At 42.1% G+C, this 25,975-nt stretch overlaps 2 protein-coding genes across 11 annotated transcripts in view; both read left to right on the top strand.

Annotated features, from left to right (window-relative positions):
* GRAMD1C (GRAM domain containing 1C) overlaps window positions 1-9,401 on the top strand; it is a 106,673-nt gene extending 97,272 nt beyond the window's left edge. For 2 of the 3 annotated variants that reach the window (XM_024244018.3, XM_054550238.2), the window contains 4 exons: window positions 528-585; window positions 2,419-2,529; window positions 2,773-2,878; window positions 7,629-9,401. In XM_024244018.3, coding sequence (XP_024099786.3) covers window positions 528-585; window positions 2,419-2,529; window positions 2,773-2,878; window positions 7,629-7,709 — 356 coding nt within the window. In that variant the 3' untranslated portion in view covers window positions 7,710-9,401. 3 annotated transcript variants of the gene reach the window in all.
* Window positions 9,402-10,247: 846 nt separating this feature from the next.
* On the top strand, window positions 10,248-25,297 carry ZDHHC23 (zinc finger DHHC-type palmitoyltransferase 23). 8 transcript variants are annotated; one of them, XM_054551500.2, is made up of 6 exons: window positions 10,318-10,447; window positions 10,646-10,719; window positions 10,943-11,218; window positions 15,980-16,690; window positions 18,670-18,828; window positions 20,670-25,297. In XM_054551500.2, exons 3-6 carry the CDS (start codon window positions 11,055-11,057, stop codon window positions 20,935-20,937), a joined length of 1,302 nt encoding a protein of 433 aa, XP_054407475.1. In that variant the 5' UTR covers window positions 10,318-10,447; window positions 10,646-10,719; window positions 10,943-11,054; the 3' UTR covers window positions 20,938-25,297. The 8 variants fall into 8 exon arrangements, 7 of the variants coding, with proteins under 7 accessions (XP_024100215.1, XP_054407474.1, XP_054407475.1 ...); XM_054551496.2 differs by having other exon boundaries at window positions 18,661-18,828; XM_054551497.2 differs by having other exon boundaries at window positions 10,385-10,447; window positions 11,049-11,218; window positions 18,661-18,828.
* Window positions 25,298-25,975: the final 678 nt, after the last annotated feature.

Here is a 25,975-nt window from a genome sequence, read left to right as displayed (position 1 = left end):
TAAGGAGTGCTGAAAGTTTTCTCTTTGTAGATTTGTTTCATACTACTCAGGATGTCAGAAATAAAAAAAGGGGTGCAGGGAATTTACCCTAAATCACTTTGTCTTTACAAATAATTTTTAAAAGTTCTTTTTCAGTTCTTTTCAAATGAGTATTAAATTTCTGTCAGTTGAGGGCCAGGCGCGGTGGCTCACACCTGTAATCCCAGCACTTTGCAAGGCCAAGGAGGGTGGATCACCTGAGGTCATGAGTTCGAGACCAGCCTGACCAACATGGAGAAACCCCGTCTCTACTAAAAATACAAAAATTAGCTGAGCATGGTGGCGCATGCCTGTAATCCCAGCTTCTCAGGAGACTGAGGCAGGAAAATTGATTGAACCCAGGAGGCAGAGGTTGCAGTAAGCTGAGATCGCACCATTGCACTCCAGCCTGGGCAACAAGAGCGAAACTCCATCTCAAAAAAAAAAAAATTGGATCAGTTGTAATCACAATTCTCATTCTAATGCAGCCTTTTTCTTGTGATCTACAGGAAAGAAAAAGGAAATGGAAAACTATAACATCACTCTTATTGTGGTAATGAGTATTTTGTAAGTATTTGTTGTGAATGCTTATTTTGCTTGTGTCAGCATTTATCTTTAACTAGTTTCCAAAAGAATTTGAATGTATTTGTATATTATTGTGTAGAAATTGCCACTATTTGACTATTGCCGGCCTACAAAAATAGCAATTTTATAGGTTTCAGATTTTTAGCTTTATATGTGATTTTCAGAAGAATTGTTAAATTTGAGGAAATACAAAGTACTCATTCAACAAATGTTTTTATTTTTTAGCTAATCTGATTAATTTCTACCATCATAGGTTTTTATGGGAAGTTCCATAAATTTAAAGGGAATATTTATATATACATGCTGGGGAAGGGCCAATAATACTATTTTACTCTATTTGATTGGACAAATGGTTCTTACATAACTCTGCTGTGCCTAAGAATCACTTGGGGTGCTTTCTAAAATGCAGATTTCCTGACCCCTGTCTCAGAGATTGATTCAGTAGTTCTTGAGTAGGCATCAGGAATCAGTATTTTAAAACACACACCCCAGGTTATTCTGATGCAAGTGATATGAGCATTACATGGTGAAAAATACTGGGACAATGTCTGAATCCCAGGGTGTTCTATAGGAATCCACTCAGCCAGTCATATTTAGAATACTAACATCTACATGCCTCTATATGAATCTTGAGGCACTCTGTTAGATTTAATTGAATTGGTTCTGACTTAGTGATATATTGAAGGTGATAATTTTTTGGATTGGAGCTTCAATATTAGCTTTTTTTGGTCTAATTATAGATTTCAGAACATAGAAGATGTTTGTTGTTCCTCTGGGCTTTATGGAAGATTTTTATGTTCTGCTTAAATCAGTTTTCTACGACAGTTCTGAATAGCAAATATTATCAGTGTTCTTTTGCACTACTTTACAGAAAATGTTTACTCAAAAGTTGGAATATTAATCTCGATACTCTTTCAAAGCTATAATAACTTCAAAGATTGGATTTTCTTGCTACTATCTTAAGTTTTTAAAAATAAATCTTGATGGGTAAAAGTGAATAAGGGCAAGTTAATATTTTAATAGAAAAATTAGAGAGATATGATGCCACCTATATATTTGCATATATATATGTGTTATATATATAACACATATATATAACACATATATATACCACATATATATATATATATATACACATTTATATATACACACATATATATATATGGTATATAACCATTCACTTGAAAGGCTGCTGTGAAAACCAATACATTAAGTTCATTTAGCATGTAACATTTTATATATGACACCATTAATGTATATTTGGGACTTGATACTTCCTTTGTGCAAGATGAACTAGAATGATTTTTGCTGAATGGTAATTTTTTTTTTTTTTTGCTGACTTCCACTGGGAGTAAGAGGTACATCATGCTGTACCTGAGATCAGCTACATATTGATCTTCATTTCCTTTTCTGAAAGGCAGCATTATGAGTGTGTAATTGCCTAAGCCAAAGGCACCCAAAAATAGATCCTAAAAGCTTATCTGGTAGATTTCAAAGCTGGTGGTCTCACATCAACACTGACTAGTATTCCTAGCAGAGGGGAGAGATGTCACAGACACCCCAAACCTGTGAGTTAGGATTATTCAAGGACTTGTATTGTCACTCTAATTACCTTCCATCTTTTCCTCAACCTCCACTTAATATTTACAAGTAATTATTTCATATAATAAAATAGGGATAATTGATTTAAATAATAACAACAATGATAAACAATGTAGACAATATACATTTTTGAAGCTTTTGCATGTATATTCTGCATTAGCAATGCTTAAGGTCTGGAAAAGTGTGGATTAACATATAATTTGCTCTGCCTAGTGTGTTGTTATTAGTTTTGCTGAATGTGACACTGTTTCTGAAGCTGTCAAAGATAGAACATGCTGCTCAGTCCTTTTACCGTCTCCGCCTCCAAGAAGAGAAATCTTTAAAGTAAGTCTTTTTCCCCCGACCTGTATTCACCATATTATTTCAATAATTCTTTAGTTGCCGAAAACTTAATTTCAGTTTCAGAGATTGTGGTCTGCTAATTATCCTGTAGCCATAAACAGCCTGTTTTTGGTTTATTTAATTTTGTGTTTTGTTTGCAAATTTATGGGGCTCTGATGATTTCTGGAAATGAAAAAAAGATCAGAAGCTATTCTCCAGATTTTGAAGATGGCATTCTTCTTTCAGTTCAGCCTCTGATGTGGTGTCAAGAGCAGAAACTATTCAGAATAATAAAGATCAGGCTCATCGTTTAAAGGGCGTGCTCCGAGACTCCATAGTGATGCTTGAACAGGTAGGCAACTCGATACATCACAGTACTTAGTACCTTCGTCCCAGTATGAATCAGTTGCTCTTCTGTGTATGAGAGAATATTTACCCTACTATCCTTTGAAAAAGTCCCCCTGCTAGAGCCAACTACCCCTGCCAGTCTCTATTATGCAAGGGTATTACGTTTATTATGTAGTCACTTTTGTTTATTTATTTATTTACAAAATGGGAGTATACAATATACACTGTTGTATATCTTTTTTCAATTAGTAATATATTCTGAAGATGTTTCCATATCAGTGTGTATACATGTACTTCATTTTTATTGATCTTTCTAAATAAAATTTGATGCATATTAAGCTCTTTTTATAGGAATGGTAGCTATTATATACACTGTCCATTATTTTACTTTTATCTATTAACCATATATCTTGGAGATACTTCCATCTCAGTATATAAAGCACACCCCCTTAACAGCTGCATAAGATTCAACTGTATAAATGTACCATAATTATCTTACTAGTATTTTTACCACTATTGCCAATTATCTTTACAGACATTTAATATTTACAGACATTTAACCCCCTAATTTTCTGTTTATAAATCTCTCAGAATCTTTATTCACGTAGGTACTCCATTGATGAGGTCTTCTGATGGCTCCAGTCAGGTCCAGTGGCCCTCTATGCCTGGTGCACAGCTATCATTCTGGGGTTCCTATTGTCTGTGTGTGTCTTCTGTTTCCTATATCCTGTTTTCCTTTCTTAGTTTACTTCCTCCTTTTAATGGAGCACATCCAACAGTAGCTTCCTGAGAAGAGAATTTGGAGGTAAATATTTTAAGAGTTCACCTAACTGAAAATTTTTCATTCTACTTTTTCTCTTGCTTATAAATGGTTTGGCGAGAACTTTGAAGGCATTACTCCATTATCTTTTGGTTCCAGTATTGCTATTGAGAATTCTGAGGCTATTATCACTCTTGATTCTTTAATCTGGAAACTCATGCCTATAATTCTGGAAGTTTTCTTGAGTCATATAGTTGATTATTTCCTTCCCTTGTTTTCTCGCTCCTGACCTTCTACAACTCCTGTTACTCAGATGTCAGCCTTCTGTTGGATGGGTTATGTAATATTCTTACCTTTTCTTTCCATCTCTTAGTCTTTTTGTTCCATTTCTGGGATATTTTATCAATTTTATCTTCAAATTCTTCTATTGAGTTTTTCAGTTTTTGCTAATAAATTTTTAATTTCAAAGAGCTATCATTTTTCTGAATGATTTCTTTTCTTTGTGGTGTTGCAATTTTTTTTTTTTTTTTTGAGATGGAATCTCGCTCTGTCGCCCAGTCTGGAGTGCAGTGGCACAATCTCAGCTCACCACAACCTCTGCCTCCCAGGTTCAAGTGATTCTCCTACCTCAGCCTCCTGAGTAGCTGGGATTACAGGCGCGTGCCACCACACCTGGTTAATTTTTGTATTTTTAGTAGAGACGGGGTTTCGCCATGTTGGCTAGGCTGGTCTTGAGCTCTTGACCTCAGGTGATCCTCTCACCTCGGCCTCCCAAAGTGTTGGGATTGCAGGCATGAGCCACTGCTCACAGCTGCAATTTTTTTTTTTTAAATGGCTACCATATCTTTATCTCTCTGAAGATATTACTGATAGTTAAAATTTTTTAAATCTTCTTCTGGGATACTCATTTTGCACCAAGATCTTCACCCTCGTTTTAATTTCAATCTTTAAGGTTACAGAATTTCTTTAGTGTTTGGTAGCCCTTGGTTATCTTCTTGTGTGGATCTGAGCTCTTAACATATGGATTGGGCTGGTGTACCCCAAACTTCTCTGTAGATCTGGCTGGGCTCTTGGCTGAGAAATCCTGGTATCAGCACCTTTGGGTCAGTGTCCACAGAGAAGACTCCTCCAGCCTCCAACCTGGTGGTTTTAGGGCTGGCTGCAGCATTTTAGGAGCTGAGCGGAAGAGGGATAGGGGAAGGAAAGGCAGAAAGGATGGTCCCAGGATTCAGTACATATATTTTCATGTATTACCCTTGTTTCTGGTATATACTGCTATCCTTAACAATGCCTTGGTGTCCCTCAAGCCAGGCAGCCAGAGACCCTCTGTTTTATCCTGCACGGAAAATAAAATTCCAGACTTCTGCCTAGGTGGTAGGAAAGGTCAGATGCCAAAAGTTTCATGCAATCCTTCTTTTGGCCCTTCCTCTTCATTCTCACTTCCAGAGATTCCTGGTCATTAACACCTGAGCCTTTTGAGGATTCTTTGGGGTTAATTTTGTTGGTTCTCAGCGTTCCCTACTTTTACTTTAGGATTCAGCTTTCCCAGTCTTGCTAAGTCATCCGTCTGCTTTCCAGTTTCCAGAGTTGCATTACTGTTGTCTCCTTTTCCGTTTTCCTTGCCCTTATAGCTTTATGCCTTTTAAAAAATCTCTTTATTAGTGGGGTTTGAGGGAGCAAAGCTGGATGTGTGTATTTATTCCACTCATTCACTCTTCAGCTCACTCCTGCCTGATGTTCTTTCCCCTATGGTTTCCCCAACTAATATTGCTTGAGCGAAGGTCCCCAGTGACATCTGGCTTGTAAAAAGAATGTACCTTTTTTCAGTCTTCATCCTACAGTGTCAGCATTTGACAGAGCTAAACACTTCTTTCTTGAAATGTATCTAATGTATCTAATCTTGCTTTCTTTAAAACCATAAAAAAACTTTTTGTGATGTAATTTACGTACAATAAAAGTTTTTATTCACAAGGTTGTGCAACCATCATCACTATCTAATTCCAGAGCATTTTCATAACCCCACAAGAAAATCTGCACACATTAGTAGTTACTTCCCATCCCTCACTCCCCTTGACCCCTGGCACCCACTAATCTAATTTCCATTACTATGGGTGTGCCTATTCTGGACATGTTATAGAAATGGAATAATACAATACGTGGTCTTTTGAGATTGGCTTCTTTCACTTAGAAAAATGTAAAACTAATTTTTGCTAGTTAAAAATATTTCCTTGGCCGGGCACAGTGGCTCACACTTGTAATCCTAGCACTTTGGGAGGCCAAGGCAGGCAGATTGCCTGAGCTCAGGAGTTTGAGACCAGCCTGGGCAACTTGGTGAAACCCCATCTCTACTAAAATACAAAAATTAGCCAGGGGTGGTAGCAGGCGCCTGTAGTCCCAGCTACTTGGGAGGCTGAGGCAGGAGAATTGCTTGAACCCAGGAGGCGGAGGTTGCAGTGAGCTGAGATCATGCTACTGCACTCCAGCCTGGATGAAAGAGCGAGACTCCGTCTCCAAAAAATAAAAATAAATAAAAAATAAAAATATCCCTCTGCCTCACTTTTTCCTGGCCCAAATGCTCCAGGGCTCTGTATTAGATTCTCTTCCCTTCTCTATTACTCTCCCTTTAGGTGATCTTATTCACACCCCTAACTTTAAATAACCACACGTTCCAATGACTCCTGTCTTAGTCCATTTGTGCTACTATAACTAAATCCTGGAGACTGGGTAATTTATAAAGAACAGAAATTTATTGCTAACAGTTCTGGAGGCTGAGGAGTCCAAGATTAAGGTTCTGGCATGTTTGGTGTCCACCTGGCAGAAGGGACTGAAGGACAAAAAAGGGGACTATTTAGTTCCCTGAAGCTCTTTTATAAGAGCACTAATCCATTCATAAGAGCTGTCATGACCTAATCATCTCCCAGAGGCCACGTCTCTTCATGCTGTTGCATTGGATTCAGTTTGAACGTGAATTTTGAAGGGGACACAAATGTTCAGACAGCAGCAACTCCCAAGTCCGTATCTCTCACCTCCATCTGAGCTCTAGACTCATACAGTCACTTGCCTACTTGGCATCTTCACCTGGATGACTAACAGGATTCCCAAACTGATTATGTCCAAAACAGAAGTCAATTTTCCTCTAATCCAAAACATAATTCTCTAGTGGGTCTCATTTCAGAAAATGATGCTACCATCCACCAGCTGCTCAAGTCAAAAACTTAATAAAATATCTAAGTATATATTTATGAATGTGATTATTTGTTTTATTAATAGTTCTGGATCCCTGACTAGTCTGTAAGCTCCATGAAGGACAGGACAGTGCCTATTTGGTTCTCCATTGTATATCCAGTGCTTAGAACACTGCCCAACATGTGACAGGCAAGCAACAAATATTTGTTGAATGAATATAAAAAAAGAATATGACATAATTCCTGCTCTTGAGTTGTACACAATTTTCTTAGAGAAATGAGATGTCCAGGTGTATTGTTAATGACAAAAATTATAAAATTCAGTGTCAAAGTGTTAAGTAGTAAGGATAATGCTTTGGAAGTTTATAGGCAGAATGACTGGGGAAAACTACATGAAGAGTGTGAATATGAGTAAGTTTTAGGTGAAGAACATGAGGATGAGAGCATGCAAAGGCACTGAAGCAAACCTGAGTTGTTTAGGGGACAGTGAGGAGACCACTGCAACTTCAGAAACCTTTTAGGAAAACGAGTCTGTCACTACGCTTAATTTGATTAATGGACCTATCGGGAGGTAGACTATGTGGCAGTAGGAAGAAGTACAATACTCCAGCAAATGGGAAGAACTCTGTAGCAATCATACCGATAGATACCCCAAAGAATCAGGTATTTTGTACTTAATGTTTTATTCGGGCATCAGTATAAACAAAACTATATTAAGTGTCACTGTAAATTTTGGGGCATAAAAAATAGAAATTTTCAAATCTGATTAGAAAAATTAATCTGATTTTGAAAATTAATTTTGTTTACAGCTGAAGAGCTCACTCATTATGCTTCAGAAAACATTTGATCTACTAAATAAGAATAAGACTGGCATGGCTGTTGAAAGCTAGTGATCGGAAGGACTAAAACCGCAGAGATACTTGGAACTGAAAGAAAATACCTGGAAGAAAACCAGACGAATGAAGGATTTTGGCATAGAACATTTCTATGTTTTTTCATTATTGAGATTTCTAATATGAACATTTCTTTCAGTAACATTTATTTGATAATTAGTTTCTGCTGGCCTTAAGAATCCATCCTTTCACTTCTTACAGATATTTTTAAGCTGTGAATTTCTTCAGTGAACCATGAAATATATTGTAGAACTGAATTTCTCTGATACAAAAAGAAAATGACACACCCTGAGTTGAGTGGTATGGTCTCATTTCTACAGTGAAGTCTGATGCTTTGTTAGCACAGAATCCGTACATGTCCAACAGGCCGCTTTCGTAACTCAGATAAGACCAAGAGGATAAAGAGGACAACATAAGAAGAAACCTCTATGTCATTACTGATTTTAAAGGTTCTGTTTTCAGGCATATAACATTTCCAGGTTTGTGTGCTGTAAATATTATAATGTCTTCATTTATTTAGCATGCAAATTTAATAGTCAAACTTTTTGAATCTGCATGTTGATGATGATTATCAGAAAGGGTCTTCTGCCATGTTGTATCTTTATGAAAGAAATAGTTGTTTCTTCTTAAGGTAACTATCAGAGGTGGGATTATCTTGCCTTCTCACTTAGGATACCAACAGTCAAAAGGAAGAACCATCCTTTGAGTTTTAAAAACCAGAAGGTTATGTTAAAATCTGGGCATTTAGTGACAGATCAAATGCATACTTGAACTAAGATTGGCTTCAGCTTAGCAGTCTTTCATGGTGGAAGTAACCCATCTGGTTGAACATAATTTGTGTATTTTCAGTAACCATGTATGGCTTCCTTCTTTATGTATGTGTGTGACTTGTTTCGGTTGGTAAGTTATAAGCCAGACATAGACTTTAGCTCTTTAATAAAAACTTCAGGGGCACGTATGTCCCAGTACAAGTGTACTGACTATGAAGTTGTAACTCAGATGCAAGCTTTGGCTCTTTCATAAAGTTTTATGCGGATGTGTCTCCATACAAGTGGCTCATTAAAATAAGAACTTTGTAAACTGACTTAAAATCAGATATTTTTTCAAGAGTTAGGGAAAGTTGAAGTGTTTTACTGTTTTGTCTCTTGAGCCCTTTCTCTGGGGAAAAAATACATATCCATCTATCTATCTATATATAAAATGTATATACATTCTTACTGTTTGAACAATTATTGCCTTTAATTAAATGTTTCATTTTTTCCCAGAGTCCCCAAAGCCACATGGCATTATTATGGTCATTTTTGAGATGCCTGTAGAGAATGAAATTATTGACTCCGTTAGAGGGAAAATGGGTTTCTCTGGGTGAATTCCAACTAAGCATACCTAGGGGTATCAGTGAACCTATCTGGGTTTGTTTTGTTTTGGTAAGGATTTATGTAGTGTCTGGCTGTGAGCAAGAATAAGTGGATTATAAACTTGAAGATTTCTCTGTTAAAGTCACAAAAATTATCGACAAACAATATTTTTGTGATGTTTCTTTAAAAGTTGTATTTTATAACATACTTCAAGGAAGAGTACCGAAGTAAGTTGCTTTATAAATTAAGACTAAATTCGTATGGATGCAGAATTCAATTAATAAAATTTGAGCCTGTTACGTAAACTGAATATCAATAAATTGAAAATTTCTGAGTTGTAGTTTTTCTTCTTTTTCTACTTAAAAACAAAACTAGAAAGCCTGCGGTAGTGAAACGTGTACATGGGCCTACATTCTTTAAAGAAATTTTGTGCAATAATAAAACCTAAAAAAGACTCTCATCTCAGGGCAGTTTCATCTCAAATACGCAGACGACTGGAACAAAAGTACTAGCGAGGCCTGCTGGTCCAATGTAAAGGCTGCTAACCAGAAATCATGAAAACGAACAGGTTGCTAAATGAACAGATCCGGCAGCAGTGATGGGCCTTTAAGAGAAGGTCAGCGAAATTGGGGGAGGTACTTGGATAACATTTTGCGGTGGAAAGCTCCCCCACCGCCTGTTGCCGGAGTCTGAATGAAGGCTGGCCGCTCCACGGTCTCACGTAGTTCGGAAATCCTCCGGGTTCCCGGGTTTCCTGTATTTCCGTCTCCGCACCTCGCCCGCACGCCGGGGCTCCGGAGGCTGTCCCACCGGCGCGCCGCCTGCAGGCACCGGCGGCGCCCGGCTGCCGCCTCTGGGGCGAGGCGAGGCGGGGTGGGGCGGGGCGGGGCGGGGCGGGGCGGGGCGGGGCGGGGCAGGCCTGAGGTGCGGGACCCGCCTCCTGCCCCTGCCTCCTGGACGCGCTCTCGGGAGCCGATTTTCCCCTTCAGGCGCCAGGGCTGCGGGCCAGGAGGAGGAGCCTCGCCCGCGGGCTCCGCGGGGAGGCGGGCGGCGCACGTGCGGACAGGCGGGGAACCCCGGCGCCGGGGGCGGGGCACCCGGAAGCGCGCGTGGACCTGGCGCACCGAGCCGGGCGGGCGGAGGGGCGGTTGAGACGGCGCGGGGAGGCGGGCGCGCCGCCCGGGCCGCGGCGGGCTGTGGTCACAGGTGGGCGGCTGCGGCGAGGGAGCGGCCGAGCGGAGCCCGGGTCCCGGAGACTCCTGCCGTCACGCCCGGGGCTCCGCGTAGCCGAGATCGGGAGACGCGTCTGTGCCTCCGCGGAAGCCGACCCATCTCCCCTCCGCCTCTTTGGCTGCAGTTGCACCTCCGGCCAGAGGGCAGGTAACTTCCCTTCCAAGGTCATTCTTCTGGCGGGGTGGTGCGCGAGGCCCGCCCACGTCCTCCGGATTGGCGGGGGCGGGAGAGGCGCACCCCGCAAGGGGCCCGACCAGTTGGGCTGGACGGCGACCCCTGAGCACTGCCAGGGAGGCTGGTGTGTCAGCCGGTGCCAGCGGGCATATGCTTCGCCTTTCCCTGCAGCCCCGAGGCTGAGTTTCCACCAACGACCAGGCTTGGAGCGGAGACCGCTCGGCCCTCCCAGCTTGCACCCGCAGGTGAGCGCAACCGCCCGCGCCCCGGCTGTCCCGGACGCGTGGTCGGCTGTCGCCATAGGAACGGCTGGTGCCCAGACGGCGCCTGCCTAGGCTGGGAAGGGGCGGTGAAGGCAGCTCAGAGCTCCAAGAACCCTGGAGCCCCCTGTGTGGCCAGGCGGAGCCACAGAAGCCTGATGAAAACGGGACCCCCTCCCCCTCTCTCTTCTCATTTTTGATTGCTCAGGCGTTGGAGGTTAAGCAGAGAGAGAGGCGTGGACCTGTTTACGAGATGTAAGTTGTGTTCTTTCCACCTTTACCTTCTGAGGGCTTCTTACGCCTCATGGTGACAGGTGCAAATGATGACACAGAAGGGCAGTATGAAGCCTGTGAAGAAAAAGAAAACCGAAGAACCTGAATTGGAGCCCCTGTGCTGCTGCGAGTATATAGATCGGAATGGGGAAAAGAACCACGTGGCTACTTGTTTGTGTGATTGTCAAGATCTGGATGAAGGGTGTGATCGGTAAGAACAGAGCATTTCTTGACGCTGGCCCCATCACCCTTCTGAGAACTGCCATGTGTACTTTCAGCCTAGCCACCCAGAATGCTAGAATTTGCTCTTGATTCTATTTCCAAGCATCTAAAATGAGAGTTGGCTTCTGTGTCAAGTGTGAGGATTTTATAAAGATGGATTACGCAGTAGTGCACAGCTGTCTGTCTGCTCTGTTTTATAGGATATTATTTTTCGTTTAAAGAGAGATGAGGGATTGAACAGGCAGTTTAAAGGGATAATAGGCAAGTTAGTATAAAATAAAATGCAAGCCAGCAGAATCTGTAAGTTTAAAATGAACACAATAGTTCCAGAAAGTTCCTGCCTTCTCAGAGGTCTCAGCATTTAGAGACTGACTACTTGCGACTGGGTGGCACCTGACCACAGAGGGCCTTGTGGGTTGAAATTTCATTTTCCTGCTGTTAGTACTGGTCTTGCCCCTTGTTTCTAGGGAGGAACTCCAGCCAGAAAGCATGTATCTCCCCTGGATTCACAGTTTTCAGTGTGACCAGCAACACTGTCTTGATTGATCATACTGTATTTGGCTTTTATTTTCCAAGTGATGGAAATTACTATCCAAAAAGAGAATTTTTAACATCACTGAAAAAATTTGGTGTCGGACAGTGAATAATATGGTTTTAATCCGTTTTCTGAGTAATTATATATTTAAAAATCATTGTCAATGGAAGTCATAATGTGGGAAGGATAGGGATGTTGGAAACTTGCTTTTCCCATTAATAATTATTTCTGGTTAAAAAAGTCATTGCAACTGCCAATTTGTTGACTTAGAGCTTGGTACATTAATACAGCCATGAAAAGCATTCCCTGGGGTCTGCAGTCTAGTACCAGCCTTGACTCTTAAAAACCCACTGAACCCTTTGTCATTCTTACTTGACAGTGTACTGTGTAGTCTTTTTTATGGCTGTCTTTGAATATAGGTTCTTTAGATTTAGTCTAAAATCTATACTGAGAAAATAGAGCACTTTGCACTAATGAATGGAGAAATGATGCTGTTTCCATAACCACCATCACTGAAGACCGCAGCTCTTCCATTAACCTTGCTAACTCTTCCTCCCTCCTAGCCCTGGAGACCTGGGCTGTCCCCTGAGGCATCTCCTCTGTTCTCTCTGTACCCCTCTCCTCTGTGTTTCCACCGTGCCTGCCGCTCTGTATGATTCCCAATTAGTTATCTCCCACTCACCTCCAACTTCTAGTCTTACCTTTAAAAATTGTCTAAAATCAAAGTTACCTTTCCTTAAACTCTACCTTTTCTTACTAGTCTGTCTTAATTTGTTCAAGCTGCTATGATAAAATAAATACCTGAGACTGGGTAATTTGTAAACAATATACATCATTGCTCACAGTTCTAGAGGCTCAGAAATCCAAGATCAAGGCACTGGCAGATTCAGTGTCTGATGAGGGCCCTTTTCCTCATAGATGACACCTTCTTGATGTGTCATGACATGGCAGAAGGGGTGAATAAGCTCATAGGGCTCTATTATAAGGGCACTAGCCTCATTCATGAGGGCTATGCCTTCATGACCTAATCACCTCCTTAAGGTCTCACCTCTGAATACTATTGCATTGGGAATGAGGTTTCAATGTAATGAACTTTGGAGGGACACAGATACTTCCTGGCCCCCTGAAATTTATGTCCTTCTCACATGCAAAATACATTCATTTCATCCTAATAGCCCCCAAAGTCTTAGCTCATCCTAGTGGCAATTCAGAAGTCTGAAGTCCAGAGTCTGGTCTGAATATCATCATCCAAATCAGATGTGGATGAGTTTCAAGATACATTTCATCCTGAGACAAGTTCTCCACCTGTGAGCCTCTGAAATCAAACAAGTTAGGTGCTTCCACAATACAATGGTAGGACATGCATAGAATAGACATTCCCATTCCAAAAGGGAAAAACGGGAAGAAAGGAGTGTTAGTGACAGGTCCTAACCCAGTGGGGCAAACAATGTTAAGCCTTAATAAGGCTTGAGAATAATCTTGGAGTTGATATCCTGCCTTCTGGACACACTGGGTTGGAGGTTGGACCCCCAAGGCTCTGGGTATCCCTGCCACCACAGCTTTGTTGTGCACAGCCCAAGCTGCAGCCCTCATGGGTTGGAGTGCCTACAGCTGCCTACAGGTGCCTCCAGCTCTCCCAGGCTGGAGTTGTATGCTAGTGGCTCTACGGGGCTCTTGGGGGTGACCCTGTCCCCACAGCTCCAAGTAAGCATTGCCTCAGTGGGGTCTCTCTGTAGTGGCCTGACCACACTCACAGCTCCACTGGGCAGTGCCCTAGTGGGGGCTCTCTGGTGGCCCCACCCCTGTGGCAGTCCTCTGCCTCGGCCCGGAGGCTCTCCGGGGCATCCTTTGAAATCTAGGTGGAGGCAGCCAGGCATCTACAGCTCCTACACTCTGGAAGCCTGCAGCATTGGCACCCTGTGGATGCCACCAAGGTTTACCACCTATGCCCTTCAGAGGGGTGGCCTCTATGGCATACCTAGGCCCAGTGGAGCCACACCTGGAGCTGCTGTGGAGCATGCACCAGAATGTAGGGAGCAGAGACTTAAGATGGCACTCAGCAGTACACTCTGAAGCCCCATGGGTGCCCTGGGCCCTCTTATGAAACTGTCTGCCCTCAAAGCCCTGGCACTTCAGGCTTGTGGTGGGAGCAGCAGCCCCAAGGATCTCCGAATGCCTTCAGGGTCCTTCCATTGTCTTGATGACTGGCACGGGGCTAATCCGTACTGATCTCATCCACATCCTTGCTGTTCTCTCCCAAACATGCTTTCTCATTTGTTACAACATAGATAGGCTGAGAATTTTCCAAATCTTTGTTTTACTCCCCTTTTGATTATGAGTTTTGTCTTTAAATTATTTCTCTTTGGCCGGGCACGGTGACTCATGCCTGTAATCCCAGCACTTTGGGAGGCCGAGGCAGGCGGATCACCTGAGGTCAGGAGTTCGAGACCAGCCTGACCAACATGGAGAAACCCCGTCTCTACTAAAAATACAAAATTAGCCAGGCGTGGTGGTGCATGCCTGTAATCCCAGCTACTCAGGAGGCTGAAGTAGGAGAATTGCTTGAACTCGGGAGGCGGAGGTTGCGGTGAGCTGAGATTGCGCCATTGCACTCCAGCCTGGGCAACAAGAGCAAAACTCTGTCTCAAAAAAAAAAAAAAAAAAAAAAATTTCTCTCTTGCATTTTACCCTAAGCATTTATGAGAAGCCATGCAGCACCCTGAACACTTTGCTTTAAGATTTCTACTGCCAAATATTCAGTTTTATCACTCTTGAGTTCTACTTTCTACCAAACACAAACACAATTCCACTGAGTTCCTTTCCTCTTTATAAGTGGCAAGGATCACCTTTCTTCTAGTTTCCAATAACATGTTTATCACCTCCATCTGAGATCTTATGAGAATGGCTTTTACTGTCCATATGTCCGCGAGCCTTCTGTTCATTACCTCTTAGGGATTCTCGAAGATTGAGGCTTTCTCTGCAGCTCTCCTCTTCTGCCAGAATCACCCTTGATAGTCTGTTCAGATAGTCTAGGGTTTTTCCCAGCATGCACTTCCACACTCTTCTAACCTCTACCCATTACCCGGTTCCACAGCTGCATCCACATTTTTAGATATCTGTTGTAGCAACATCCTACTTCTCAGTACCAATTTCTGTCCTAGTCTGTTCAGGCTGCTATAACAAAATAACTTAGGCTGGGTAATTTATAAACAACAGATATTTATTGCTCACAGTTCTGGAGGCTGTGAAGTCCAAGATCAAGGCAGCAGCAGATTCAGTGTCTGGTGAAGTCTCCTCAGCTTCATAGATGGCACCTTCTTGCTGCGTCCTCACATGGTGGAAGGAGCAAACAGGCTCCCTTGGATCTCTTTTTTAGAGGCATTAATTCCGCTCATCAGGGCTCTGCTCTCATGACCTAATACCCTCCTAAAGGCCCCATCTCTTAATACTCTTGCATTGGGGATTGGGTTTCAGTGCATGAATTTTGGGGGCATAAACATTTAGAACATAGCATAGCCTAAGTGTGCAAAAGAGTCAACAAATATCATTCCATTCACCAAGTTCAGTGATTTGACTCATACTAGTTTGATCTCCATTCTTCTCTATGTAGCCCCGTCCTTGTGGGACTAGTCTGCTCCCTGGGCTCATGCCAAGTAGGTGCTGCACACATTTCTTTCCACTGGAAGGCCTTCCTTCCTCCCTCTCCATTCATACACATGCTAGCTGGACATCAAGGTTGAGCACAGATCCCACGTTTTCCACAAAGACCCCTCTGAAGACTCCACCCAGATTATTGACGCTCGTCTGAGTACTCCTTATAATGTTTGATCACAAGAGTTTATTGATTATTGCTGCTTTGTCACTTACCTAATAGTTCTTGAATTCCCACGTTGTCCTCACAACTAGATTGTGATTTGTTTTGAGATTCTTATGACCGTACAGGTCGTAAGATGTAAACATTACTTGCAGCATGTGTCTATACCTATGTATTTGTTTAGGGGAGAAATAATCTTGACTTTAAGTTTTTAAACATCTTGTTCCTATTTTAAAAAATGACATGTGAATCTGAAAAGCTTAGTTTAGTAGTAAGGAGGTAAAATGCTTGGTCTTTGGTAGCTTTTATCATTTATCCCGCTGTTTGGCATTCAGTGTTCTGTAGCTTTTAATTCAACAAACCCACATAAAGTCGCTCCTCTTTGTGCTTTTTCTGAATAGATGGATTACATGTAAATCTTTACAGCCAGAGACTTGTGAAAGAATCATGGATACGATTTCTGATCGCCTCCGAATTCCTTGGCTTAGGGGAGCCAAAAAAGTGAACATCAGCATCATCCCTCCGCTTGTCCTGCTGCCTGTCTTCCTTCATGTGGCTTCCTGGCATTTCCTCCTGGGGGTGGTGGTTTTGACCTCCCTTCCTGTGCTGGCACTGTGGTACTACTACCTCACTCACAGAAGGAAAGAACAGACCCTGTTTTTCCTGAGCCTTGGACTGTTCTCACTGGGCTACATGTACTATGTGTTCCTGCAGGAAGTGGTCCCCAAAGGGCGTGTGGGTCCCGTTCAGCTGGCGGTTCTTACCTGCGGGTTATTTCTGATACTCTTAGCCTTGCACAGAGCCAAGAAGAATCCAGGCTACCTCAGCAATCCAGCAAGCGGTGACAGAGCTCTAAGCAGCAGCCAGCTGGAGTGCCTGAACAGAAAAGGACAGGAGAAGACCAAAGGGTTCCCTGGGGCAGACATGTCGGGCAGTCTCAACAATCGCACAACAAAGGATGACCCCAAGGGCTCCTCCAGGATGCCGGCTGGAAGCCCCACCAAAGCGAAGGAGGACTGGTGTGCCAAGTGCCAGCTGGTGCGACCAGCCCGGGCATGGCACTGCCGGATATGTGGCATCTGTGTGAGAAGAATGGATCATCATTGTGTCTGGTATGTTGGAAACATTTGGAGACTTGGAAAGTGTAAATTCATGTAAAACTCTCTAGTTACATTTGATCTTCCCTTGTGCTATCCCAAAATTTCACTCCTTCCCAGCTTTACACCTTGTAGATATTTGTGGGTTGTTGTGATGTTCCCACTTAGTCATCAGTTTTTCGAGTTTCACAAATTTAGTTCCTTCAGTCATTTCCTGAAGGGAGAATAACAGAAAACTTGTGGGTTTGTTTTTTTTTTCTCAATTTTCTTTTGGATGACTCCTCATTTATCTTCTCCTTTCTAATAGAGAAATATCTACAGTTGAATGATTTTTTAAAAAAGAATTGATCAGAAACAGTATAAGCATATTTCCCTGTGCTATTCCTTTTTAAACATAAAGCTCAAGAAAGTGTACCCCTATTTTTAGGTGACTCTTTTGTCCCCTTGCCATACATACTTAATCGTTTTTGATGCTACCGATGATTTCCACTTAACATTATTGAATCGAGGCCCTACCAGATAAACTCTCTATTTGATTATATGCAGAGAAATGGACTTTTGTACCTGCCGGTTGGCCAGTAACAAACGAAGGTACATAAGGCCCCATAAAATATGAAGTGCAATGTTTAAAGATAATGTTGCAGCTTCACTAAATACATCTAAACTAAAGGGACTATAATTAATTCAGATATGAATGCTGTAAGTAGCATGTTTGCAGGTTTATTGCTCTTCAGGCAGTCGTGATCAATGAATTATGCTTTTCGTGTCTAGGATTCTGGTCCTGTAGCGTACCTCCTCCTCAGAAGGGGATGCAGGAGAGGGTGAGGTGCAGAAAAGGCTGAGAGGCATCAGCATGGGCCTCAAGTGCGTGGCTCAAGGGCAGGGCAGCTCTTTTCTGGGTTCTTGTCTTTAGAAGTAAACAGGTGTTTTCATTTTTAGATATTCTACTTCTATGTCTTCACTTATTCGTGTGTGTGTGTGTTCCATTTACAAATGCTGGTTTGCAGAGGGCTGTGTGTGTGTGTGTTTGTTCCATTTACAAATGCTGGTTTGCAGAAGGCTCACCTAACAGCAGATATGTGCCTACCGGAGCATCCTGGCGTGCAGTGGGTAGAAGGCACTCCCTCTACATCCTGCCCCACAAATGGCCATGACACAGAACTGTTTTTACCTGCCAAAGAGCCTGCATATCATCAAGTTGTTCTTCCCCCTATGCTATGTTTCTAACCTCTTTGGATCTTTATATTACTCTTCATATATTTAACATGAATTTTCCCATACTCTGTAATACTTCTGATTTAGCATTTTTAAGTTTTCATAATTCTATTTATCTCCCTTTCCTTAACATGGTGAGGACAATGTTAGATCTCCATAGCTGGGTAATATTGATATTTAGGAAGATTTGTTAGCCAGGTTCTGCTTTTTACTTAGTCTTGTCCTTAAACTGATGATATGATTCCACTTTGCGAAGAGCAGAGAATATAAGACTGCATTCCTCAGGGTGCAAGTTTTTAATTCCCTAAAATTGAAAAATAAGAGAACTTCTTAATAACTGGAATTTACATTTTCCCTATTTAAAACCTTGTCTTGGCTGGGCGCAGTGGCTCATGCCTGTAATCCCAACACTTTCGGAGGCTGAGGTGGGCGGATCATGAGGTCAGGAGTTCAAGACCAGCCTGGCCAACATGGTGAAACCCCATCTCTACTCAAAATACAAAAATTAGCTGGGCATGGTGGCACGTGCCTATAATCCCAGCTACTTGAGAGGCTGAGGCAGGAGAATTGCTTAACCGGGACCCGGGAGGCAGAGGTTGCAGTGAGCCGAGATGGCGCCACTGCACTTTAGCCTGAACTACAGAGCAAGACTCTGTCTCAAAAAAAAAAAAAAAAAAAAAAAAAAAAAAAGGTTTCTTGTTTATTATGTAAGTTATATCAAGAACTCTTAAAAATGTGTTTGCTTTTTTATTTCTCTATGCTGTTTTGAGGATAAATAGCTGCGTTGGAGAATCAAATCATCAAGCATTTATACTTGCCCTTTTGATCTTCTTGCTCACCTCGGTGTATGGGATCACACTGACCTTGGACACCATTTGTAGAGATAGAAGTGTCTTCACAGCTCTTTTCTATTGTCCTGGAGTTTATGCAAATTACAGGTGAGCAGTGGGTACCACAGTATGGAGGCCCCCTGGGAAGTAATGGGTGTTGCCATTGACAGGGACTGTTACTTACTACTTGGTTAAGAGTTTTCAACCAAAACATAGGCCAGGCTATGGGAATGCTGGGTATCCCTGAAATTGCCACAAAATTGTGCATTGGTGATATGTGTTTTTCTAGGGTGCTGTTAAAAGGATTGTTGACCTTTAAAAAGTGAAAAACTGTTCTCTACAAACAGGACCAGGCCTAATCAGGGACTTCCAGAGTCAAATGACCACTCATAGGCTCAAAGTAGCAACAGTGAAACTAAAACACTAAACAAAAACAGGCAGCCCCAGGGCACATATGTGCCTATTTTGTCGTAACGATCAGAAACCTTCTCACTTTACCGCTGCTTTCTGATGCTTTTTAGTCCAATCTTAATTTACTGCTTCCGACCTTTTTGAGATGTGCTCAGCATCTCTATAACCTTGCTTTTCTTTCTAACCTCTCTTGGTTTTTCCTGTTCTACTTTCTTTCTTTTTTTAATCACCACTGATAATTACTGTGATATGTAGGTCAAAATTTCCTTAGGCCCCTTTATAGATTGTGAAGATTTCCAGGCCACGGCAAAAGCTGGGATTCTTCAGCTTTGGCCTCAGCGCTGCCTCCCTGAATGCTGGGGCTCCCCTCTGCCCATGCTCTTTATTCCCTTCCCTTCATCATCATCTCTGACATAAGTGCTCTGTGGTATCTATGGTTTGGTCCTTTTCTTTCTTCTCACTCTTCATTTTCAGAACAATCCTTGCTTTCTCTACAAAGTATCCCTTTGTGGCATTTGTTTTTATTAGCCTGTGGACAGATCTCCCCATTGTCATCCTAGAACCAGACACCTGTGGGCATTATTAGAATAGATTGGTCTTCCTCAGATTAAGTTTCCTTCCTCACTGTGTGGAGAGTCTCTCCAGCATGTGAAATTCTCTGCTAACGCTGCAGGTGAGGCCCGTCCTGAAGCACAGCATGTCTGCGCACTCGGTGGGGAGGCCAGGGAACCAAGGAATACAGTCCTGCCATTGCTTCTCACTCTACTCTGTGCAGGCGATTCATCTTTTTGGTTAGGTCCTTGGATTTAATAGTCTTTGAGGTCTCTTCAGCTTTACAAATGAAGATTCTGAATGAACTTATTTCCAGCTAACTCTTAATTCGTGAATGTTTGAAAGTCATCAAATAGCAGAGGCTAACTGGCAGCCTGTTTCATTAGTGAGCCTGAGAGGAGCTTCCCTGCCTTGTGTGATTGTGTTGGGCTTTAGGAGGATGAATTTGGAATGTTACGGTGTTCCTACGTCCAAGTAAGCACAGGGCTGCTGGTGTTGGGAGTCGTCCATCGTCTTTTCATTCCTCAGCATTGGACTGGAAAGAATGGAGATTAGTAACTTTAGCACTGTTCCTCGGCATCCACCTGTAGCTTCCTAGAAGACATTTATAGCAATCCCTTGGTGCCTTTGTTTTCTCATGAGTTAGATATAATTTATGAATTACTTGTTTATTTAACAAACAGGTGTTGAACACTGTTATGTCAGGCAGTGTGCTGGGTGTGTGGAGGGTACAAAATGCAAAAAACAGTCCCTGCTATTCTAGTGTAATATACTAGAAAATAGGCACCAGTAATTATAGACTAAACATGCACATTCTCCTACTTAAGCAGGTTATTGGCATTCTGAGTATCTTCCAATTCGGAGGGTTGGGGAAGATGCCAAAGTCTTTAGTAATAAGTAAAAAAATGTGTAAAGCGTGAGAATGATGACAGTTTTCTGAATATGACAAAAACGGCAGCCCTGACTGGCATTTTCCCCTCTCCCAGCTCGGCTCTGTCCTTCACCTGCGTGTGGTACTCTGTGATCATCACAGCAGGCATGGCCTACATCTTCCTGATCCAGCTGATCAACATCAGCTACAATGTGACTGAGCGGGAAGTGCAGCAGGCCCTCCGACAGAAGACTGGGCGCCGGCTCCTCTGCGGGCTCATCGTGGACACAGGCCAGTACAATAGGGGCTTCCTGCGGAACTGGCACCAGTTCTCCACCCTGGGCACACGTGCATTCCACCACCCTGCCGAGGACATTGTCTGAAGTGCCTTCTGTGTGGCTTTCTGAGGGATGATGGCTCCTCCTTCCGTCTCCCTTCCATTTTACACTTCAGTGTCCATTTCTATCCCGTTTCTTAAAGGCATTATAGGGCCACGCTCAGGTTTAGAGACTGGAGTGGGAAGAAGTTAATTTTTCTGATGCCACAACTTAAGAGACTTCTATACTGAAGCAGTAGAAGTAGAGCCATTCCTTTCCAGTCACCTTTTTAATTGACTCAATTGCCTGAACTTGAGAAGGATGTGGATTGCTAATGCACAAATTGATAGAAGCAATTCCCATCCATTAGTATGGGGGAAAGAGTTTTGGATTAGGATAGTTTCTAGTCCCTCTTTCGATTCTTAATAGCCATGTGACCCCTAGCTGGGTCACTTTCCCCAGTCTCAGGGTCATCTGCAAAGTGGGGTACTGATGCCTGCCCTGGCTACCTCACAGAGTCGTCACGAGGGTCACGTGAGGGATGATGGATGTGGAAAGCACTAAAAAACAACTCAAGCACCATGGAAATACAAAGTATTAGGAAAATATTATGATGGAAGAAAAACGTTTATAGGTTAGAATATTGAAGCCAATATTATTAGGGTAATCAGTTTTCAGCATATACCGTGTTGTACAGTTATGAGAATTTCTCCTTCTTAAGTATTAGACATGAACTACTCAAACAGAGATGACGACCAGATGGATTGATGCTAAGTTGTCTGATCTTGAAAAGACAGTTGACAACAGTTATAAAGATAATTATTGTTAGTGTAATGTACAGTGGCCATGAGTTTCGGTGATGAGTTCTTCTATTTATTTTTTATGAATTCTGCTTGGGTTTCTTATAAATAACTCCAACAGGCATTCATGTGTTTTTCCTCTTCCCATGTTTCACCAGGTAAGGTGCTAGCACACTTGTGACTGTGGCTGGAAGAGGAGAACAGACACTCCTGTGGGGATGCTTTACTCTCTTTTCTGGTAGGAAGGCTGAGTAACATCAAGGGCTCAATTATTTTCTTCATGTATTTCAAATGCTGTCAGTTATAGCACTAAATTGTGAAAATCAGCCTTCTGGCATTCACATTATTCCAGTATGAACTTTGAGGAGTTGAGTGACATCTTCCCACTTAACTTGCACATTAATTCTCAATTACACCCCTCCCTAAATAACAGTATCTCACTAGGAGAGAAGAAACAGGGTATATGTGGTTTCCACTATTAATGGATTCCTGTTCTTCCCTGGCTCTTCCGACAATAACAAGTTGTTTCTTTAATCATAGCTTAAAACCGAAAATGTATAAAAGATTAAATATTTATGTACAATGGGTTGTTCTGCTATAGAATTAAGATGAGGGAATTTCAGATGAGGAAAATACCCTTTTGAAATGTTGGTTTTGTACATGTACTGTTTTGCAATCCCAAAGATAATTCATGACTCCTTAAATTTGCCTTGGCTTATAGCTTAATATAGGGAAAATCTCGCCAGCGTTTTCAGTCATTCTGTGCATGCTGCTTTAAGCAAGAGATTTGTATTTGTTGAGAGGAAATATTGCTACTTCCTGCACTTCACCCTCTGCAGCCAGCACCATCCCTACTGTTGCCATTAATTGGAGCCGTCCTTAAGATGGTCACCATATTCTTATTCAGGCTGCCGTCGTTTTCCCCAGAGATGGTTTGTTTAACGAGTGATAGGCTCTGTGCCTGGGGATGTTAGCAAACTCTGGGGTTTGTACAGTGATGCCTTCTCCCTGGCCCAGAGCTGAATATTCACCTAGAATTAAAGTTGGATTTGATATAACAAATTTCTTTCTATACAGGTTTTAGATAAGAGAGATAGTAATAATGTCAAGAATAGCCTATTGGGCAGAAATTGGTAGTCGTGCTTTTGAATGTCAGCTGTAGAGCCAACTCTGATTATCTAGCCATTGATGATACAAATTCATAGAAACATTAGTATGGTCAGTAATTTTAGCTTCTTGCCAAATTGTTCACAACACCTAAATGTAATGTGATGTGATGAAGATGAGTAGTACAAAGAGACCAAAGTCATTTGGGAGAATTAGGAATGATGACAATTTTTTTTAACAACTTACCTCTAATAGGGTTACTTGGATGAGCCAACTCAGCTTCCTTCCCATGGATAGGAAGGGACTCTGTATATTATTCAGGTTTATTGGCACGAAGATACTTAAGTTCCTTGAGAATCCATGATGGACAGTTTACAGAATGCTTAAACCTGTCAAAAGATCAGTGATTTTGTGTGGGAAAAGCCTTCCCAGGCGTCTGTACCGAAAGGAGCAGCAAACAAGGGGCTAATCCATGAGCAGTGTTCTGTACGCTCTGTGACATCTTTGGTTTATAGGATATTGGAGCCTTTTATGATCTGGAACTATTTGAGGGGTTTCATTATAGGCCTTGGTTCTCTCCAGAGGCCAGATGAGTTTATTGTGGAATCTTTGAAAGGACAAGGCCTCTGTGAATGAATCAGTCCCAGGGAAGCATTTGGTGGTGGCGGCAGTGGAGGATTGCCCTGTGAACCTATAAATCAGCAGTCTCTTGGGCAGAGGAGCAAGCCCCTCGGACATGATTTCAAACAAGCAGGTCCTCTTCTCTCATCTCACGTCTTCAATCTCTGTTAATGAACGTACTGGATGTGGAGTTTAATAAATTACCTACTGTCATCTGGCCACTTAGATTATTATCACACCACTGTAGACTGTTCCTGGGGGGAGAAGAATAGACCGATTTGAAAGATTCAAGGGAGAAAGAGTTAAGGATCAGGACTGCATAAAAGAGGAAAATCCTTCAATACTTACAATGTTTCTTACGATACCCACAGAGTACTTTTATGGTTCCAGCCGAGCGTTCCTGAAATGAACTGACCATTAACAGCGCCTCTTTGATAGGTTACCCTGATGCTGCTAAAGTAAAGCCTTAAGTGTGTTTTTGGGACAACGTGCTGCTTATTTCACCTCAGCCGCATATGTGTTTGTGTTTAGGATATTGTAAATCTTTGCTAAGTAGTGTTTTCCTTGGTGAATGAAGTCATTGTTGTCTTCAAGTGTACCATCTGCCTAGCAAAAAATTGCTACAAACTTTCTCTTATGCAATCAATAGTCCTTGGTACTTCTAATATTTTTAGCAAGAGACAGTTTTCTGTACTAGAATCTTCCACTGCCAGAAAACACAGTGCCAGTAAGGTTCTACATACCACTGACCATCTGCTTAATAGACATGTATTTCCTTTGAGTAGGACATTAGCTTTTTATTATAAAGCTCAACTAGTATAAGCAAAAATATAACATCTAGAAGCACAGTTTTAGCCAGGATGTTTAAAAATTACAGTTTTGTGAGACTTAAGGGTCTTTTTAACCTAGGTAAGTTTATATGACCTAACTTCATTGTAGCCATATTCTGGTACCTTCCATTTTGAAAAGTAGAGGTTTCTTAAGCAAGCAATGGATAATAAGAGACTTTTCCTGAGGCACCTGTTTGGAATCTGGTTTTCTCAGCGGCAGCTTGACACGTGCACCCTTTTGTATTAAACACTGCAAAGGTGATGCAGGGGAGCAGGAAAGCCATGCTGAACTCACTACTGAGTACAATTCAGTATGTTCCTGTGGATGTTTGCTGTGACTAATATAAATTTCTTGCAGAATCAGCTACACTTAATTATGTTGCTGATAGACAAGCATCCACGCTTCAGCTGGCACTAAGTGTTTTCACTGTAGGATCAGCAGCAGGTTAAAGACAGAACGGTTAGTGGAGACAAATGTCTTAGAGGCTGCACGATGTCTAGGTTGGGCTTGTGACTTATTAGTGGCCTAGCCTTCTTGATGGCACCTTGAAAGTGAACTTCTAGAAATTTACATTTAAAAGGCAAAGCTTTAAAAGCAGAGCTAGTCTATTCTAGTTATTGATGCAGCTAAAATTCTGTATTTCTTAAGATGGAGCCACTGACGAGATGTCACATTATAGAGCCTGCAATCTCAACTCATTGTGATCCTAATGGTCTGGGTGATTGGATGGTTTGAGTTGTTAGGGATTTTGAGTTTTTCATTTTATTGCGTATCTGGGTTGGATGTTAGACTAAAGGAAACCCAGGAATATTTACCTGGTGTTACATTTAATATTTAATGTGACTGGTCTAGCAACATTAAGGGGGATTTCTGAAGCCAACTCCGGAGGCTGTGGGCTGCACATTTTGCACTGTTTTTATATACTTGTATTCATATCCTCTTATCACCTCAGACTCAGACACAAGGCCTTTTACATGGAAATTTTACAAATTACTGCCATTTATGTAAAATAATGTCCTGTGACCAAGTTGTTTAAATGGAAAATAAAGTGCTTTCTTTAAGGAAAATAGCTGGTGTTTCTTGGAGTGTCTCCTGAAGTCTTCTGATTTCCGAAAACCCTGCATTATACCTGTGCTGCCTCTGTGGCTCCCTCGATGTCCCTGTCCTGCGGCCCTGTCCCTAGCCCTAAACTGTTAAGTTCCCGGTGGCAATTTCTCCAGTTTTGTGGGTCAGGGATACTGCTTGTTGGGGCATTATGTTAACAGTAACATTTTGAAACATACCTTCATGATAGTCCAGCAAAAAACAGCATCAAAACTATTTCCATTGTATCTCTTGAGAAGGCTCTGTATTTGGTAAAAAGTCTAGCTGGTTCCATTGGAATGTGGGCTGCTAAAGACTCAATTTCTAGTTGATGTTTGAGGTGAGGCAAAAATAAAGCTAAGATAGAAAACTTAAGCGTTGTGGGATTTATTTATGCTTCTGGCATATTGACTTAAGGAAGTCAACCTTTCCTTATGTACAGGCTTGGCATTTAAAGAAAACTGGTGGCTGGATGTGGTGGCTCACGCCTGTAATCTCAGCACTTTGGGAGGCTGAGAGGATCACTTGAGCCCAGGAGTTCAAGACTAGCCTGGGCAACATGGCGAAACTCCATCTCTACCAAAAAAAAAAAAAAAAGTTAGCTGGGCATGTAATCCCAGCTATCTGAGAGGCTGAGGTGGGAGGATCGCCTGAGTCTGAGA

This window comes from Pongo abelii, chromosome 2 (genome assembly GCF_028885655.2).
Source record: "Pongo abelii isolate AG06213 chromosome 2, NHGRI_mPonAbe1-v2.0_pri, whole genome shotgun sequence".
Lineage (NCBI taxonomy): Eukaryota > Metazoa > Chordata > Mammalia > Primates > Hominidae > Pongo > Pongo abelii.
This window is presented reverse-complemented; position numbering and strand designations above follow the sequence as displayed.

Bases quoted from the DNA above. Each gene is read 5' to 3' on its own strand.
- ZDHHC23 (XM_024244447.3), top strand. From the start codon at position 11,055: ATGATGACACAGAAGGGCAGTATGAAGCCTGTGAAGAAAAAGAAAACC. The intron at 11,219-15,979 runs GTAAGAACAGAG...TTTTCTGAATAG, and splicing joins CTGGATGAAGGGTGTGATCG to ATGGATTACATGTAAATCTT. The intron at 16,691-18,660 runs GTATGTTGGAAA...TGCTGTTTTGAG, and splicing joins ATGGATCATCATTGTGTCTG to GATAAATAGCTGCGTTGGAG.